The sequence below is a fragment of the Eublepharis macularius genome, chromosome 13 (assembly GCF_028583425.1).
Source record: "Eublepharis macularius isolate TG4126 chromosome 13, MPM_Emac_v1.0, whole genome shotgun sequence".
Taxonomy (NCBI): Eukaryota; Metazoa; Chordata; class Lepidosauria; order Squamata; family Eublepharidae; genus Eublepharis; species Eublepharis macularius.
This window is the reverse complement of record NC_072802.1, coordinates 26,427,373-26,444,298: the sequence shown is the minus strand read 5'-3', so window position 1 is coordinate 26,444,298 and position 16,926 is coordinate 26,427,373. Positions and strand designations below refer to the sequence as shown.

General features: G+C 39.3%; 1 protein-coding gene across 1 annotated transcript in view; it reads left to right on the top strand.

Moving 5' to 3' along the window:
* DIAPH2 (diaphanous related formin 2) overlaps positions 1-16,926 on the top strand; it is a 444,699-nt gene that overhangs the window by 162,587 nt on the left and 265,186 nt on the right. Inside the window, exons 21-22 of the mRNA XM_054995941.1 lie at positions 846-947; positions 7,756-7,995. Of these exons, the coding sequence (XP_054851916.1) occupies positions 846-947; positions 7,756-7,995 (342 nt within the window). The remainder of the gene's footprint in view (positions 1-845; positions 948-7,755; positions 7,996-16,926) is intronic.

Below are 16,926 nucleotides of genomic sequence, written 5' to 3'. Positions count from 1 at the left end.
CAGTTCTTTACCCTCTTGTTCACAGTTTTAAGAACAGTCTCCATGGATGCCAGTAGGTATAAAGTGCATTTAATTTTTAATGCAAACCTAAGCAGAGTTACATGCTTCTATGTCCAAGAAGTCATTTAAATTAACTAAGTGCTGTAGAACACAAATGCTGGAAATGTGCTTTTGTCTTTGTAGACTTTTTCCATATATGTTGGCAATACCAGATGGTATGAAAGTTCTGGGGCAATGTTGTCACAGAAATACATGTTGAAACTTAGAACTTTCAAAATTGCCTAAAGCTATTATTTTAGATCTTGTTCATGAATATGTTAAGAAAGAGTATTTAAATATGGTTTGTGGTTTACTTTTAGTAAACAAAACGTTGGTTGTGAAAAATCAGAAACCATTGAAAATTTAAATGTTTAAATACAGATACCAAAGTCTGGCAAACTGCTGTGTATCTAGATGTAATATGACAGATCATGCATGCTTCCATTCTTATCAAGTTGGCAACCTGTTCTGGAGTTTTTGCAAGAAAAGCTAAATAATATGTATTTAAATGTATTTAACCATTACACTTTGTTTTGTGTTTTTGTATATATCTGCGTTTCTTTACTTGTATATGAATGTTTAAAAAAGTCAAAAGAATGTTTTTTAGCTAAAGTGACATTTTATGTGTGTGTGTGTGTGTATATATATATATATATATATATATATATATATATATATATATATATATATATATATATATATATATGGATCTGAGAGCTATTACATATTAATAAATCATGTTCTTATGAATATCAGAATTGCTAAATTCATATGAAAATAATCTTTATTTCTGTTCCTCATACTAGAATCTGGTTAAGAACCTCCCTGAGCAGAAGGAACTCAGTGCCTTAGCCGAGTTGAAGAATGAATACGATGATCTTTGTGAGCCAGAACAGTTTGGAGTTGTGGTACGTTCTGTTTCTGTATGTTAAATTGTACGTGTATCTTGATTAAAGCCAGTCTGGTGTGGAGGACTAGGATCCTCCACGCTGACTTTGTGCAATTCATCCTCTCTCAGCCTAACACAGGGTGGTTGGTTATGTGATTTAAATGTGAGTTTATAAGCCACCCTGAGTCATATGTAGGCTGAGTGGTATAAAAACATGATAAAAAGAAATTAAAAATATTGTTTACTATGGATTTCATATAGCATTTTTATAGTGATTATCTGAGAAACTGTCTAAATTGCTAATAGGCGAGAGTGCTGAAGAATAAATCAAAACTGCTGTCTTTTAATACCTCCTCCTCTTCTCTACTAGTTGGTATCAATTTTATCATTAAAATAAAATGTTTACAACTTCCCTCTAAATTGTCATACTTTTGAATAAAAAATGTACTCAATTAAAATACAAATATAATCAATACTGAATTAAATAACAAAAATGTAGATTTTCTGATCAAGTCAGTATTAGAGATGGGCACGAACCACAAAAAAACCGAACCATGATGCTCATGGTTCGTGGGTTTTCATGAACCAGGAACCACTAACTGGAACGAACTGGGGCATGTTTATGAACCAGTTCGTGGTTCGTGGAGTTTAAATGCCTTTTTCCCACTGCTTAGCAGTGTCGGGAAAGGGGCATTTGACAGTTTAAATCCCAAAGTCATGTGAGCAATGCATCTTCTATCTGGAGCCATATTTTAACTTAGATGTCATTTAAGCCTCTGTTAGGTCTCTAAGGATTTCCAAGGTGTTCTAAAACTATTGAAGTTTGTTTGCCCCAGGGAGATTTCTCAGACACTTAATAATTTATTCTTTGTGACTGTATAGTACAAGCTTAAGCACTGGATAAGATTGTTGGGGAAAAAACAAACAAACAACCCCCACCTTAAATGGTTTGATACTTTAGTTGTCCAAATAATAGTCCATTTCAGCAGCCATGTGAGGTATAGTTAGTACCAGGGTAGCATTTTGCCTTGCTAGGGTTCCCTACGCATACACACTAAATTTTGAGGATGGATTTTTTTCCTGCTATGTATCCACATATCTATAATTCAAACAACCTGATCAATTGTGTTATGCTATGGTTTCATAAATCAAGAGTCTTGCACTGGTTTATTGTTTGTGGCCAAAAGCCATTACAATCCATACACATAGAACACATAAAACACTCTAACATATAAACATATGTACAGTTATTAAAAGATTAAAATGATCTAGGCAGAAAATACCAGTCAGTTAAAACCATTGCTACCTCTGGAAACAGCTCTAGCCTGAATTTTCTTGGCTGCTAAGGTGAACAGAGAAACTCTATAAGAAACAAATGCAACAGTGTCAGACAAGAGAAAAAACAACATCTCAGAGTCTGAAGAGGAGTTTAAACCAATTAAAAACTCTTTTAGGAATTTATTCCTTGGCTCTGCATAGAGTGGGCAGGATAGTACGTAATATGGTAAATCCTCCACAACATGAACAACATAAATACAGAAGCAGAGGGCTTTAAGTGTTTTGGCATAACACTCAGCTAGCAGCACTGTGGGCATAGTTTGGAACCGAATTAAGGTAAAGGCTGTTCTGAGGTTGTGAGGGAGGATGCTGACCAAATAGGGCGCTCTAACATGATCCTTCTTGAAAAGTTTTAAACCATGAGGAGAATTTAGAATAGAAGATTGTCTGCCTATACATTATGGCGTCACAGTGGAACGTCCATTCCCGAATGTTAAGGCCAGCAACCAGAACACCCTGGGAGTCTTCACAGATCGAGCAACATTGAAGGATATTATTATAGCTGGCTAGTTGTACAGCCTCGTTTTTACTCATAATTTCATAACATAACCTGTGTAATAGGTATGGGTGTGCATCCCGAAAAATTCAGGTTTCCCGCTTCAGGTTTACCCAAAGCGGGGAAAAAAATCAGAAATATCAGAATTCTGAAGCAGCAAGCCGCTTCAGAATTCTGGTATTTACTCGCTTCGGTATGCTTCGTAAATATTCGGAGCATATTGAAGTGAGAGGGAGCAACTCCCCCACCCCCACCTCCCACATCCCACCCCCTCTGGGGCAACCCCTCCACCCCCACCCACTTACTTGGCGATCAGGGAGAGGGGGAGGGTGATCAGCTGGGTGATGGCCTGGTGTTGCGGCAGCGGCGGCAGCAGCATGCACAAGGCTGTGACAGCCTGGACCCGGCTTCTCTGCCACCGTGCCGCCTCCTCTGAGCCTTCAGGGTGGTGGGAACGTCGGATCCACCTCTTCTGGTTCTTCCTGCCACTCAAACGGAGTCAAAAACAGCTGTTATGTCCACAAAGGCTGCATACAGAGATTTAGTTGGGCCCCTGATACTTTGGAACGCTAGATGGTAGAGAGTTTGACAATGGTCGATGGTACAATGCCCTTTGCGGAAGCCAGCTTGCTCAGGATAAATGACTTGTTTGGAGGCTTCCCAATCCTCTAGCTTACATAGAAGAGATTTGCTATACAATTTAGCAGCTATGTCCAGCAAGCTTATTTGATGGTAATTCTGGAGATCTGCTTTGTTCCCCCTTTTAAACACTGGAACTACTATGCTCAGTTTCCACTCTGAGGGGAAGACCCCTGTTGAATTTACCCAGGTGAATAACTTAGCTAAGATAGGAGCCCACCAATCAGGGAAGGACTTAAACATCTCAGGGGGAATCAGATCCTCACAGGGGCGGGGGGGCTTGCCATAAATCAAGAGTCTGTTGCAGTGAATAAAGATCACCTGGCTTGTAGACCATTGAGTACAGACTTCAGTGTGAAGTGATTGCGGCTGTGACTTTATTTTCAGAATTCATTTTGCCTTTTGTATTACAATATAATCTGCTTTGTGTTGCATTTTATTCTAATGCTCCTTTTCAAGAAGCGATGAAGCCATTTCCACGCCCTTTTCTATCTGCTATAGATAAATGTTTATGTGCTCATACCAAAACTGTTGAAATGTATTTATAGGAATTAAGCCTTCCAGCATGTGTTTTCCCCTTAGTTAAGAAAAAAAAAAGTAAATAAGAACTGATTTTAGCGTGACAGAATTTTATCTCATGATGTTCTGCGCTTTAAGGAATACTTTAATGGTTAAATAATTGCCGTTCTCTTTCTGTCTCTTTTTTGTCCTGGAAAAGTAAGCCCACTAGTGGTTAATTATAACATACAGACACAAATACTGCTGTTAGATTCTAGATACCTAATGTGACGGGGTATCAAAGAGGGTGATTGAGGGTAAAATGAGGGGACACTAACTCTTGTCCCATTCTTTTTCTTCACTGCAGGGATGATTTTTCCACTCTGAGGTTAAAAGGCTATATGTAGATTGTCCTTTGTGAAGATTGTGCACATCCATTATACTGAAGTTGTGTATATGCACTGAGAACTTTTCCTATTGCTGCTTCCAAAAGCATGCATTTTGACGTGTATGCACTTTATTTATATGACCGTGCACATGAATGTGTACCTGTGCCTGTATACAGTATCACTAATATGCCTTGCAAAAGGGAAAAAATCAGTTTTCTAAAGTGGCTTTTAGATTCTGATTTTAAAGATCTGTTTATACTGACAGGTTGTGGACATTCCCCCTCTGGCCTCCAGATGGAAATTGTTCAAAAAGCTGAAAAAACTCTTGTTTTATAATAATCTGATACTTTTATTAGAAGAGATAGGTTAAGAAACTAGTACAGAATGATTGAAAGACTAGCTTCTATTTGAAGTTTGTCTTTCAGACTGTGTATACCTATTTGCATATACAAATTAGGTAAGTTAATTATTAATATAAGGTTTTAATTAGATAATCAATATACCCATCAACCCTAATAAAGGTCAGAATTAGATGTTTAAAATTCATTTAGAAAAGTCACACTTTGTAATTAGGTTACTTATTATAACAGACTAATTAGCTTAATATTCTTATTTGTGCATGAAAATTGGAGCATCACATTTTCATTTAGATGAAGCATTAAGATGAATTATATATTCAAATTAAGCACAATTTTTTGAGTTATACCCTAGGATCAAATGAAGTTTCACATCTAATGTAAGGGAGATGAAATTTAATGATGGATAACAAAGATAATATACTTGCTATATTGTTACAAGTATTGGAGGAACAAAACTCAGACCTGTTATTCTAGGAGTTATTTTTCTGGTGATTCATCACAAGATACTTAGAACTAGTGATAGTATTAAAACTAAAGTGGATGCTTGACTAGTTCAATAATAGAGACACTTAGTCTGATCAGCTTCTAGTCTAATCATATTTCTAAACACTTCTTATTAATGTATGGACAGAATGTTATTGTTACTACTGCTATTGCATTTTATTTAGCTCAGACAGTGTTGCAGAAATTGCTGTGCATGTATTACATTGCTGCATTTGCAGTACCCAAAAAGACTGCTTGCTTTAAACATATCCTCACTCAACCTTATAATTCTTCCAGAGAATGAAATACCAATGCTGATCTAAGTCAAGAGAGGGAAGCAAAGTTGTGGATACCCCTTTCTCCACTTATCCCAAAGTACTACAAATTTCCACAATATGATGGATGAGTTTAAGACTAATGACATCCAAACACTATTGTTTTATTTTAACTTGCCTTGTTCCACAGAACAAATCCATTGAGAAGATAATAAATTAGATAATTTATTATAATGCAAGGAGCCAGCCTTTGAATTACACAAAACCGTGCTGAGCTGGGATGTGATTTAGACAAGTTAGATTTTCACAGCCAGGCTGTGAGTTCTGTTGTTTTTGTAACTTTTTAAGCTACTTGATCGTATTTCATTCTTTCTTTATGTTGAATGAGAAAGTAAACCCTAGAATGAGAAAACATGGTTGTCTGAATCCTCCACTAACTGAGGGGACTGATGATTCTAGGGGAACATTGTTTGGAAATCTTATAAGTAGCAAAAACATAAATCTATCTGAAATTCCATAGGGAAATAAGGCACTTGTAACAGCTTTCAGAAGCTGTCATTGCCGGCCCACCCACCCCCTTTTAATATAGTGCAGGATCAAGTCAAAAGAATGTAATTCCCTTTGGTAGTATTTTGATGGACAGTGACCTCATAATACAAATAAACCCTTGTATAATATGCAATCATGGTCAGTGTCCCAGAGTACTTTATGCAGTGAATCATGAAATCAAAAATGTAAGTCATTTGAAATGCAGCAAACGGTCGTATCTGACAACTGTCACTGGTTTCAATCAAATGCTTTCATGCATTTACATGGATTAGTCTGGGCGTAATGCTATTGTGAGACTAGAAGCTTTTACTAATTTTATCTACCTTTGCTCTTTTTCGTGTGTGTCAAATAACTATTGCATACCTACCAGTTCAGAGATATATGCTAGTGGCTTAAATAATATATGATGTAATTTAAAAGTTCCCCTCCTGCTTTCTACTCCTCTCAAAGACTAAAGAGCTTTTGTTAAACCAGAACTAATTAATCGTTTTCCTATGACATGATCGATGAAGTCTTACTCATTCTGATGTGTATATGTTTTTAAATGGATTTTGTCAAAGTCATTAAAACATGAAAAAAATTAAGTCTAGCATCAAACATATTTTAACAAAATGTATAAGTGCCACTTCAGAATACAAGTGTCATACAAGCGGCTTATCGTAGAGTAACATGTCAAGGAAGGTCACAGCACAGCAGAGTCTAAAATTGCTATCAGCCAGATTCTTGCTAAAACTGCAGTTAAGATAGCACCAGCAAATATTGAAATCAAGAGTGGAGAACAACCAGGACTTGATAATATTATTTGTTGCCAAAGACTTGAGAAAACAAGGTCTTCATTTGGTGCCTAAAATTCAAAAGAGAAAGTGCTAGGGAGAGAAGTACACACATAAGACATCACAACTGTGAAGTCATGATCTCTAGTAGAGATGGGCACAAATTGAATTACGACCCAAAAAAACGCACAAAACAGGCTGGTTCGTGGTTCGCGAACCAGTGGTTTGTGGATGCTCATTTCCACGAACTTCCATGAACTGGTCTACTGGTTCGTTTGGGTTGTAAAGGAGCAGTTTAAATGGCCATTTCTCCAGGGCAGCTGACAGGCGGCAGGGGGGATTCCACTTGCAAGCTGCAGGAAAGGGCCCTTTAAACTGTCAAATGCCTCTTTCCCTGCTGCTGCTAAGCATCCTGAAAGGGGCATTTAAACCCCATGAACCATGAACCACAAACAGGTTTGTAAACTGGCCCCGGTTCATGGTTTGTGAAATTCCATGAACCATGAACCTCATAGTTCAGGTTTTTTGTGGTTTGTGCCCATATCTAATCTCTATTAGATATTTTTGGAAGTGTTTCAAAAGGAATTTGTTAAAACGTAGTTGTCTGGAATCTGGATCCAAATTAATGCTTGAACTGTTACTGGTGGGTTGTAGAAATATATATGTATTTCCCCTTTGAGCATCAGATCTTGGTGCATGCCACAAATTACTTTTGAAATTCTTCTTAGTTTCATAAGTGATTAAACATATCCTTAGGAGCTGCAGTTCAAGAAACACACACAGAAAGCTAATTTGTATGTATGGAATGGATTTCATGTCTCTCTGGATCCTGCCCATTGAAAAGATTTATACCACCACGTTGTAGAAAAATAGATACCAACATTTATTCTATTTTTAGTACTTATATGTACTAAAATGTACTATGTACCACCATATGTACTATGATGGTGGTGATGGTAACATTGTTCAACTTAACTGAATGAAAAGTATCTGTGCACACTCTCCTTTAGTTCTTTCTTACATTCCAGATGAGCTCGGTGAAAATGTTACGACCTCGTCTCAATGGCATCCTGTTCAAGCTTACATTTGAGGAGCACATAAACAATATCAAACCCGGCATCATGGCAGTAACAATAGCCTGTGAAGAGCTGAAGAAGAGTGAGAGTTTTAGCAAGCTGTTGGAACTGGTGCTGCTGATTGGAAACTACATGAATTCAGGCTCGAGAAACGCCCAGTCGCTGGGCTTTAATATTAGCTTTCTTTGCAAGGTAATGCTAAACTGTGCAATAATACAATGATTATAATGATGCATTTTTCTGGGTCCCTTTCAGATGCAGGTTGAAGTGGATTTGTGCTGCAAAGAAGCTCTTCATTCTGCATATACTGTCTGTTCAGTGTTGTCTGTTAACCTAAGTAGAATACTTTCAAGGCAGTTTGCGTGTTGTTGGCCTCATTTTTCTTTCAATCCCACTTGCTTTAACAGTGTAATATGATACAGGAGCTCATGAATTTCTACTGAAGAAACTTAACATGTACCAGCAGTCCAAAACTTACATAATCAGCTGTGAAAGGTAGGGTAGCTGATGTCTGTCACTTCTCAGCTCTTATGTTGATACTGCTTATTCATAGATTTGTATAAGGAGTGGGGGAAGGGAGAATAGGTCAAAAATGAGTGAATTGGCCCATTGCAGTTGTATGAATACCAACAGATCCTTGTTTAACCTTTGTACACGGGCTGTAGCTTTATTGAGCTTTAATAGAAGAGATAGAAGGCAACTGTCATCCTTCCATGTGGCATAAATAGAAATTAATTGTGATAGTATATATTAGCAAAGGCCTCTTAAAGCCAAATGACGTACACTTAGTAACACAGATGAATAACTGCATGCTAAATGTATACTACAATTAAAGTAGAATGCAGATGAATATTCTTACCCCCACCCCCAGGATTTCATCATTTACACATCATAAAATACATGGAAAACCTGATCAATTTTAATCACTTCACATGATTAGGCTATGTTTTGATTTTTTTTAAGGATAGTAATACTTTAGCTTGGAGAAAGGAACAGATTAAAATATCATTTGGGAGTACATGATATAAAAAATGGTCACCATTTAAATCTTTTTTTTTTAATATCCAGACATGTAATCAAATATGGATTAACCTGGTTTAAGTTTGCTTAGAATGTGCACTATGTTAAATTTCAAGCATGGGGAATTAGGCTCAAGCATTCTGTTTTCAGATTTTCCACATTAAACGTTCTAAGCATTTAAAAATTATTTTTAAAGAAGTAGGCATGATTAGCCAGAACAGAGTTTTGTGTGTGTTGCAAATACATTTATTGAGTGGGTAACATATCTTTGTAGAAAAATATAAAATAAGATTTTATACACACACGCACAAACACAAAAACTGAAAGAGAGAACTTTCATGCCTTTCAAGGCATAATGCAGAACCGTGCCTGGTTAGTCAAGTATCAGATGCTCCCAGAGCATTCACTGTGCCCTTCAAACATGCTTTTCAACATAAGCGGGGCACTGTATTAATCCAAAGCATGCAACGGCTTTACCTGAGACAAGCAGCTTCATCCCTGTCAGAAGAGTCTTTTTTCTCTACAATCTGTTTACATGAGCACAGAAAGGGATTGCATGCTAGTCCTAAATAATGAGGGGATGGGAACAATTACTGTAGTATTTCTAGCAGTAAAACCATGATAAATCAGTAGTGTGAAAACAATAGTATCAGTCACTGCATCTCTCCCATTCCGTTAGGGTGACAAGTTTTGTCTTAATCGCGATTGGTGTGGGAGTTAATATATAAATCTGTATTATTCGCTACTTAAATATTAAAAGTTTAGCAGTCCTTTGAAATATGAAACATCCATTGTAACTGTTTAGAAGAGGCGGCCTAATCTGCCTGTAGCTATGAAGGCAGCATTATGCTAAGAAGGAATCTTCATTAATATTAAATAAGGATAACAACAGGCATTCTTTGTGCAGTGGTGTTCTTTTCCTAATGATCTTCAGTACCTCATAATGCTAGAACATGGGAATAAAAAATGTTAAACATGAACAATATTGCCTTAAGGCTTGAGATATTTCGTTTCACCCCAAATATTGCTCACAGTGTTCAAATTGCTCCACTTTTGGGCAGCTCTGCACAGCTTGGTGGAACTGATCCAAAGCAAGCTGCTGGAAACTTGTAGTTACCTTTGTATTGCAATTAATATTTGTTGTGAGAAGGAAAAAAAAGCAATGAACAGCCAATAAACCCTTTTTAGCTACTCTGCCACGTGCATGCTGAATGCATGTAGAAGGGAGTGGAATTGGGCCTGTGAGATCTGCCTCTGCCATGTCCTCTCACCCTCTCGTTAAATGTCGTCAGCAACATTTGTCTTTCAGGATCCTCCATGCGATGAGGAATGCTGGGTCTTGAAAATGCAGAGGGAGTCACCATACATATAGGCTCTCTGCAGATGTTCATGTGCGGCTTTCTTAGCACGTAATTTACTTTCCTTAGGCAGCACACATCTTTTTAATCAGCCTTCTGATTAGGGACTTTATTTTATCAGCTTTTTAATTATCTGCTTCTGTGTTATGAATTGTTTTTATGCTCTTTGTATCCCATGTAGGGTTGCCAGGTCCCCCTGTACTCCTAGTGGGAGGTTGGGGCCCTGGCACCTACCTTCTTGGTGGGCTTGTCGGGAAGTGACATCATTAGGTTTGCCAGCTTCAAGTTGGGAAATTCCTGAAGATCTGGGAGGTGAAACCTGGAGAAAGTGGGGTTTGGGGAGGGGAAGGACCTTGGCATGGCATAATTCCATAGAGTCCACCCCAAAAGTTGCCATTTTCTCCAGGTGAACTGATCTCTGTGACCTGGAGACCAATTGTAATTCCAGGAGATCTTCAGCCACTATCTGGAGGCTGGTAACCCTAGACATCATCATGCAGGCCGTGGCTGCCCCTGGGAGTGCTCCTGCGCTCTGCAGGAGGCCCAATCCTGGTTGTTTTGGACCTGAATTGGGCCAAAATGGGCCCAAAGTGGACAGCATCAGGCCCAAATCTGCCAGGATCAGGCCGCTGCTGCATGAGGGACCATGCCCCGCCTGGCATCGGGCCAATCTTGGCCATTTCAGGCAGAAATTGGGCCAAAATGGCCAGGATCAGGCCCGAATCAGCCTGGCTGTTCCATGCCCAAATTGGCCCAAATCAGCCAGAATTCATCTTGAAACAGTCTGGAACAGGCCGCTGCCACGTGGGGGAGCACTCCCCTGCCTGGCAGTGGTCAGATCCTAGATGATTTGGGCCCATTTTGAATTGGGCTGAAATGGCCAGGATTCGGCCTGAATTGGCCTGGAATGGACCACTGCTGCGTGGAGGAACTCTCTCCCACGCTGGAGCGGCTGAATCCCGGCCTATTCAGGTCTGATCCTGGCCATTTTGGACCCGTTTCAGCCCACGGGAGTGTGTGGTGCCACCCAGGAGTGTGCTGCGCCACCCAGGAGCATGCCTGGGAGTCCTGTGCCTTCTCCTCTGGCCAGGTAAGTGGGGGTAGGTGGTGGTGGGTTGGACCAGGGGATTCCCCCACCCCCAGTGGGAGACTGGCAACTCTAATCTCCTGGCTTGTTTTTAAGTACTTGTTTCAAGATATTTTCTTTTAATTGCAAGACACCACAGCTGGAACTCTGAAGAGATGGCATAGAAATATTTTAAATAAATACGTGGATGCCAGGGCCAGGGAGCACAGTCGCACACTCCTCTGTAAATATTTAGTGAACATATGCATAAGGATACAAAAAGGGCTGTAGTAGAGCATTATTCTAAACTCTGTCTTGCTTTTTACCTTTTTGGGGTTCCATTCCGTCACAGGCATCAAAACAAGAGATATTCAGAGGTGCTTTGCCGTTGCCTGCCTCTGTGTAGCAACCCTGACCTGTCTTGGTGGTCTCATTGCCAAATTCCAACCAGGGCCAACCCAGCTTAGCTTTTGAGATCTGATGAGATCGGGCTACCTGGACCATCTAGGTCAGGGCACTACTCTAAAATCCACCAAGTGCACCTGAAATCATTTTTAGTGGCATTTCCTGCTAATTATTCTTCTACTTATGCAGAATGTTAATTATAGTTTCCTGAATTTATGCTTTATTAATGTTTTTCTTTTAAAAAATGGCTCTGTGTTGGCCTTCATCATCCTTATCCTTAAGAGAGGCCTACATGACTTCTGAGTACCAGTAGCCTTGTATTGTGATCTACCAGATAATTGATATTTCCTTTTCTTGTAGTCTCCAGGACATTAACAAAAATAACTTGTACTTCACAGATGGGATGCATTTGACTTGATTGGCTGTGAGTTGTTAACATCTAATTTGTATGCACACATGCAGGAAGGTTACTCAGATTATCCAACTTCAGACTTTCCTTTCTCAAAGTTTTCTTTTGTGAAAGTACTGTGTGTGTGTGTGTGTGTGTACATTTGACCAAGCTAGTTTAATTAGACCACTTCAGGTCTATATGACATGCAAATCAATGCAAGGTATTATGAGACAAATTTGTATTGGGATCCAAAAAGGATCCTAGACCACTTTTGAGTTTTGAAAACTCAACAACCTACCCTGAAATATTTGAAGGAGGATTCTGAAAACAGTCAGATGACAAAGTCCTCATCCTCTATATATTTATTCACACATCCAATCAAATGTCAAGTAAAAGTTTATAATACCAAATCAGTAGGAACTCTACTAATGACAAATGGTTTAAAAATACTGTTTATTGTGAGAGCTGAAGTTGTATACCGGGGTCCCAAACCTTTTTGAGTCTATAGGCACCTTTGGAATTCTGACGCAAGATGGTGGGCACAACCACAAAATGGCTGCAGCAGGAGGTGTAGCCTACCATAAAATGTCAAGGAACAAAGTTAATGCTTCATTCTAATAGTAAACTCTTCAACATTTCAGGCAGAAGCTCTGTTTAACAGGATACTTTTATTATCTGCAAGCCCAGCTGGGCAAAAGTCCCAACTGGCCTGGCCACTTTCTAAATACACTCGGTGGGCATCCAGACCGGTGTCAGTGGGCACCATGTTGGGCATCATGTTGGAGACCCATGTTGTATGCACGTGACACAGTTACTCCATGTGTGGATCTAAGTTTGTGTCTCTAGCGTCTCCCTTGTTCTTTTGTCTTGAACCATGTGAAGTAAGGTTGCTGGATCTTATTCATGGTGAGCTCTAGTTGTCTTCTGAAGATGAACTAATATTCCATGGTTTGTTCTTTTAAAGAAAAAAAAACAGGTAAATTATTTTAGTACTACACTGTATTTGTTTTGTGAACTCAACAGTTCTGCTGATCACATATATTTTGTAATAAGGCCAATTAAAAAGTCACAGTTTATAGTCATGGGGATAAAAAGGGAGCAGTAACAATATCAGTGTCAAATGAAACTAATGTATGGTTCTAAGAATGCTCCAAGACATAAATCACAGCTACCTGTTGCTGACACTTCTATGGTTGCTTAATAGAAATGGCAAAGAGGTAAAATGAAGATGTGCTTTTACCTGTAGGTGGGCTTCTGCCTGCAGTTATTTCTTATTAGTTCACTGCAGTGGTGACTTGTAGTAGCTCTTGAATCAAATGTTTGTCACTTCATTCATTAAAACCCATGCCTCCCTTGACCTGCCTTTCAGTTATTCTGATTACAGTCTAGGTTTTGACACAGCCTTTGAAAGCACTTGAATAAAGATTGCTTTATTTTATTAGAAATGATTTTGTATATATGCATTGTTTGCTTAGGGAATTATTTCAAATGGAACTTTGAATTGAAAGTTAAAGTTACTTATTATAAGAAGGGCCCTGCTCTTTTCGGGGGAGGGATGGGGGTAGTTATTGGCAGCTGTTAAGCTCTTTTGTCATCCTTTGACTTCAGTAGGTGGCTCTGCATTTCACAAAGGTGAGATACTGTTTCCCAGTAAAGAACATACAATGGAGTTTTTCAGTGGTAAACAGTATAAATTGCATAATCCTGGTTTAGTTGGATATTAATAGGGAAATAGGGTGGGGAGTGTTTTGATCTTTGATGAAAAGGAGGGGAAGCATCTTGGTAGAAGAGCCTCTGCTTTGCCTGCAGAAGATCCCAAATGCAATCCCTGGCATATCCAGCTTGCAATAAAAAGAAGCAAGAAAGAACAAACGAACCGGGGAAACTGCTGCCTTTCTAAGGTTACCAGCCTCAGCATGGGGGCGGGAGGGGGGAGCTGGAGATCTCCTAGAATTACAACCAATCTCCAGATTCGGGAGGTCAGTTCCCTTGGAGGAAATGACTGTTTTGGAGTATGGACTCTATGGCTGATGTCCCTCCCCTCCCCAAACCCCACCCTCCTCAAGCTCCCCTCCCCTCAAAATCTCCAGGAACTTCAAAACCCTGAGTTGGCAATCCTATACCGGTCTGAATAGACAGTACTGACCTTAATGGATTGATCATATGATTCAGTATAAAGGAGCTTCTTGTGTGTTCATATATGCGATCTCACAGCATCTGAAAAAATAAACTTAGTTCTCTCCTCCCAAGGTAATACAGAGACATTTTTGGGTTGCAGGAGCAGCCCACGTGAGTCTGACAGAGTCACTCTTAACTGTTGCATGCATACTGAATCCATGACTGACTGGAGGTGGTTGGACTGTGATACATATTTATTCATTAAAATCTGTGCTGTACTATCCAATGAAATATCCCTCTACTTGTTTTTAATGCTTTGCATTAAAGTTTTTTCTCAATTTGATCCCCTCTTCTTCTTTTATGGAGTCCATGTTACAGTATCAACACATGATAATTCTTTCCTTTGGGGCCTGTGGGGGAAATGATGTGGTAAGAGGCACAATATCCCCAAGGCTAGGCAGCCAACTACTCCATATAAATGACTTTCTAAACAGGTTTCATTGAAAGTTGGGGGGGAAATGGAAGCAGGTGTATTGGCCCACATAAATCCATTCAATACCTTTTATTAGGGACAACCAAAATTATCCAAAACATTGTGCAAGCTTTCAAGCTCATCATAGCTGTTCATTGGGCAGATGTTACTGATTTTTTAAAAAAAAAATGGGGAGAAAAAAAATATCAGGTCAACATCTTAAGACCCTGTCATATCAGCCTGGGATGTTAGATTATATCACATTCTGAGAAGAAGTAGTGGAAGAATGGAGTGTCATTCCATGTGTGATCCTGATATTACAGCAATTTCATTGGCTACTGATCTGCTAATTCAGGGTGTTGGTTTTGGCCTTTAAAGCCCTACATGGCTTGGGTCCTTGGTATCTGAAAGAACCTCTTCCCATATATGTTCCTGCCTGGGAGTTAAGATCACAAGGAGAGGCCTCCTGACTGCCCTATGGACCAAAGAAGCCCATCTGATGGGCACATGAGAGAGGGGCTTTTTGGTTCTAGCTCTATGATTATGGAACAACCTCGCAAGGGAGGTGTGCCTAGCCCCCTCACTTTGGATCTTTGGAGGCAGCTGAAGACAGTTTTATTTAGATCTGCATTTGATTAGTTTGCTCTTTATTGATACTTTTAGATTGCAATTTTAAACTGAGTTTTAAAATGTATTCTAATGTATATTATAAGCTGCCTTGAGTACTATAAGTTGGAAATGTTTTAAATAAATACATAAATCTCATTAAAAAAAAGGTCCGAATGTCACTTAGAAACCAATGCAAAGGGATCAGTTATCTTCTCATTCTGTGAAAAAGATGGAAGCATTCAGTAGGGTATATTTTAACACTAAAAGTAGCCTCCATAATACTACTTCTTGATGTATCTCTGGCCATAGACATTCCTGTTCATGGAACCCAGGGTAGGGCCATGGTGTGAGGCCAGAGACAGAAATACAGTCAGGAAAGCATGTATTAAACCTGTCTAGTGCCAGCTACAAGCCTAATGTCTTTATGCTGATTGCAAATCCTTAAAAATGCATTATCTTTCTGGATGTTATATTGCAGTGTGTGGTGTTATTGAAGAAAGCAGCGATTTGTAAACAACCCTTGGCAGAGAGCACAGAACTTAATTTTGCTTAAATAAAGGAGACTGCCATTAGAATTCATGTACTGCATCAAGGCTGGCAAGCTGGAGCAATAGTTTTGATATATGCACTGAAGCATTCATGATTGTTGATTCACTGAACAGTTAATATTTATACAAATATGGTACAGCAGAAAAAAAAGGCCATGTTAGAATGAAATCAAAAGATTCATTAGCATTTTGTTGGTAGCTTTGGAAGTTTTGCGTCTTTACATTGACTAGATGCTGTTTAGCAGCACTTCGGTGGCCGATGCTTTCTTAATCTCAGTTATTGACATGTGCCAGCAATACTAATTATGAATCTAATAATGGGGGAGCGGGAGATAGTCCACCAAGTTTGGATGAGGAATAACAGCTTCTCCGTTAATGTTGCAGAGCAGCTCAGTATTCATTACAGTCTCATAATGAAAACTATGGCTCAGTGGAGACGGAACCTAACTGTGGTTTGATCAAGAGTATGATCCAGATGCATACACTGTCTCCCTGTTCCCTAGTCATATGCAAATTCCTTTCCCTCTTCCTTTTGCAGAACTAACCATGGTGCAACACCGCATCTGCACTAATATAAGTGTTAATTGTGGCTAGCTTTAACCAAAATGGCTTAACCACGACCCTAGGGATGGTTATGTTAGTCTTGTGCGTGACACCTTAAAGATTAATAAAATTATAGTATTCTGAAATTGTGGTTTGGAAGCTAAATGTAGTTAGTACTAAACATCAGTGCTGGTCATGATTTGGAGATAGAAAACATTGTTTCCTGAGCTTGTATGCTGTTCAGTGAAATTGATTCTATACTAGTGGTGTGTGATTTGGGTTTCCGATGCAGGATAAATACCGGAAGTGGCCCTGATTTGTAAAGATGCATAATTTCCAAATAGGGCCCAGAATGCTGGCCCTGATTCGGAAATGCTGAATCAAAGCTTCCCGAAGCAATCCCTCCCTCCCAGCTGAAGCGAAGGGAAGCTCTGAAACCCTGAAACCGGCACTTTAAACTCCATCTGGGAGGAGGGATCCCCCCTCCCAGCTGATGCGCAGGGAGCCCCAAATGGGTGCTTTAAACTTCAGCTGGGAGGGGGGAAAGCAATTTCTGACGCAGCTTGCCACTTTGGAAATAGCTTATTTCCAAC